Source organism: Littorina saxatilis, linkage group LG3 (genome assembly GCF_037325665.1).
Source record: "Littorina saxatilis isolate snail1 linkage group LG3, US_GU_Lsax_2.0, whole genome shotgun sequence".
In the NCBI taxonomy this organism is placed as follows: Eukaryota; Metazoa; Mollusca; class Gastropoda; order Littorinimorpha; family Littorinidae; genus Littorina; species Littorina saxatilis.
The window spans coordinates 71,673,318-71,675,817 of record NC_090247.1 but is presented as its reverse complement, the minus strand read 5'-3'; the positions used below and the strand labels follow the sequence as shown (position 1 = coordinate 71,675,817).

General features: G+C 41.7%; 1 protein-coding gene across 1 annotated transcript in view; it reads right to left on the bottom strand.

The window, feature by feature from the left end:
* LOC138963174 (tryptophan 5-hydroxylase 1-like) overlaps window positions 1–2,500 on the bottom strand; it is a gene marked incomplete in the record, with an annotated part of 58,556 nt that overhangs the window by 21,756 nt on the left and 34,300 nt on the right. The window contains 3 exon segments of the mRNA XM_070335212.1: window positions 238–373; window positions 1,266–1,411; window positions 2,198–2,248. Coding sequence (XP_070191313.1) covers window positions 238–373; window positions 1,266–1,411; window positions 2,198–2,248 — 333 coding nt within the window.

Here is a 2,500-nt window from a genome sequence, read left to right as displayed (position 1 = left end):
AACTCTGTTTTTGTGTGTGTACGCATCTACAAAATACTGCGAAACAAAGCACTGGGCATGCATACTGGCGTAATAATATATCAACGTAAAGCTTCTCTTGAATGAGACTTCAGATTTCTTCAGAACTCTTCTTTGTGTGTACCAAGCTACGAAATAACGCGAAACAAAGAGCTGGGCGTGAAAACTGGCGTAACATGTCAACGGCGTGAAACAGTGGAGTGAGGAAAAGATACTGACGGTTCCGGGGAGTAGTCTGGCTTGGCGCCGTGCCGCACGTACTGGGTACACTGGAACACCCGGAACGCCAGACTGGCCAGGAAGTCACGTGGGGATAGCAGACCTGCCACTGGTCGAAGCTGGAACCCTGTTTTTCCTGGAGATACAAATACAAAAAATAAAACAAGTGACATTTGTGCAAATTGTGCATTGTGTACGTGATTGTGTTTCTATGTATTTGAAGATTTAAAAACAAAAAGAGGGTATTGTTGCTGTAATGAAGATTATTATAATTATTGAAGATTGATTGTAAGGCGCTTAGAACTATTTTAGGCTTTGCGCTATGTAAATTCCCTTATTACTATCATTATTTTTGGAACGGTTAATTCAGGACAAAACAAAACATTCATAAAAAAGACTCGACCTAACAGCACTTGAAGTGGACAAACAGTAGACACAAAAAAGAGAAATAAAAAAAAGGTGCTGTGACTTATCTTAGAATGTCTCTAAGATGGTCGTAGCAACTGAGACACAAAGGTTTAAAGAATCACACTTCTCATATGTTAAATGTTACTCACGCTTTAAGAACGTGGAGACATCTTGGAGCTGCGGGATGTTGTTCTCACTGTATCCACACACTCTCTCTCTCTCTCTCACAATCATTCTAAGGTGACTCACGCTTTAAGAATGTGGAGACATCTTGGAGCTGAGGGATGTTGTGCTCACACTCTCTCCCACAACCAAACAAAACCCATAATTCTAAGGTGACTCACGCTTTAAGAATGTGGAGACATCTTGGAGCTGCGGGATGTTGTTCTCACTGTATCCACACACTCTCTCTCACACAATCATTCTAAGGTGACTCACGCTTTAAGAATGTGGAGACATCTTGGAGCTGAGGGATGTTGTGCTCACACTCTCTCCTACAACCAAAACCCATAATTCTAAGGTGACTCACGCTTTAAGAATGTGGAGACATCTTGGAGCTGAGGGATGTTGTGCTCACACTCTCTCCCACAACCAAAACCCATAATTCTAAGGTGACTCACGCTTTAAGAATGTGGAGACATCTTGGAGCTGCGGGATGTTGTTCTCACTGTATCCACACTCTCTCTCCAACATCTCGAAGTTCTGCTGGTAGTCGCTGCACGCGTGGGTCGGGTGGAGATTCTTCAGCTGTCTGTACACGTGGCTCCTGGTGAATTTTGAAACAAAATGATTAATTACTGATTATTTATGTTCACAACCATTGGCAGTGATCGTGTTAGCCATAAACAGTACCGGTATTTATATACAGGTACGAATCCTGGCTCTCACAACAAATTCTCTGTTACACCACCAACTAGTCAAAAGAAGTCTAGAACACACTAATAGACAAACTTCGGAAATAACTCTGTCGGGTTGGTATGGGTTGTGAAAGAGTGAATACTCTTGCTTTTAGTGAGGCAAGCTATCTACACGTGCTCCACGTGTTACAAACCCACCCCACGCCAGAGACTGGTCTATGTCACGTGGGAAAGTTTTACTTAGCAAAAGCATGAGTATTCCCTCTTTAACAATCCACACAAACCCGACAGAGTTATTTCCGAACATCGTCGATTGTATTATACTTGTCAGGATAAAACGGCCAGATGAAATAATTATTGTCCTGTTGCCGATTTGATTTCCTGTATATATTTTCAAATGTTTTCCGGTCAAATTCCGGAAATTGTTCGGTTAACGCAATTTATGCAACAGGGAGTATTGTTTTGCAGCCTTGGGCTACCAGGGCTGACGTTCTTGCTTCAAATAAACACAAGCCTTATGATTGTTTAAACATATTTACACGTGTTCATTTCTTGTCTTCTTCATTGTAGTTTTTTGTCTACAAGTTTCAAGTCAGCTTAAACAGCTTTGTCTATCATGGACATTGATAATGCATGGAGGTGTCTGCAAAAGGGAGTTTTTTTGTTTAAAAAAACCAACAAAAATTCAGACTTACCAAGTATCGATTTCTGTTTGGACGTAATCTATTCTTGGTATGGGCTCCCCTCTGAAATTTAAAATCCAACATGTTTTCAGGCAATAGTCTTGACATACAACAGAGAACTCTTATCTTTTCCAACAAATGTATCACTGTAGTCAACATGCATGCACACACACACACACACACACACACACACACACACACACACACACACACACACACACACACACACACACACACACACACACACACACTCACACAGACACACACACACACACACACACACACACACACACACGCGCGCACGCCCTCATACAA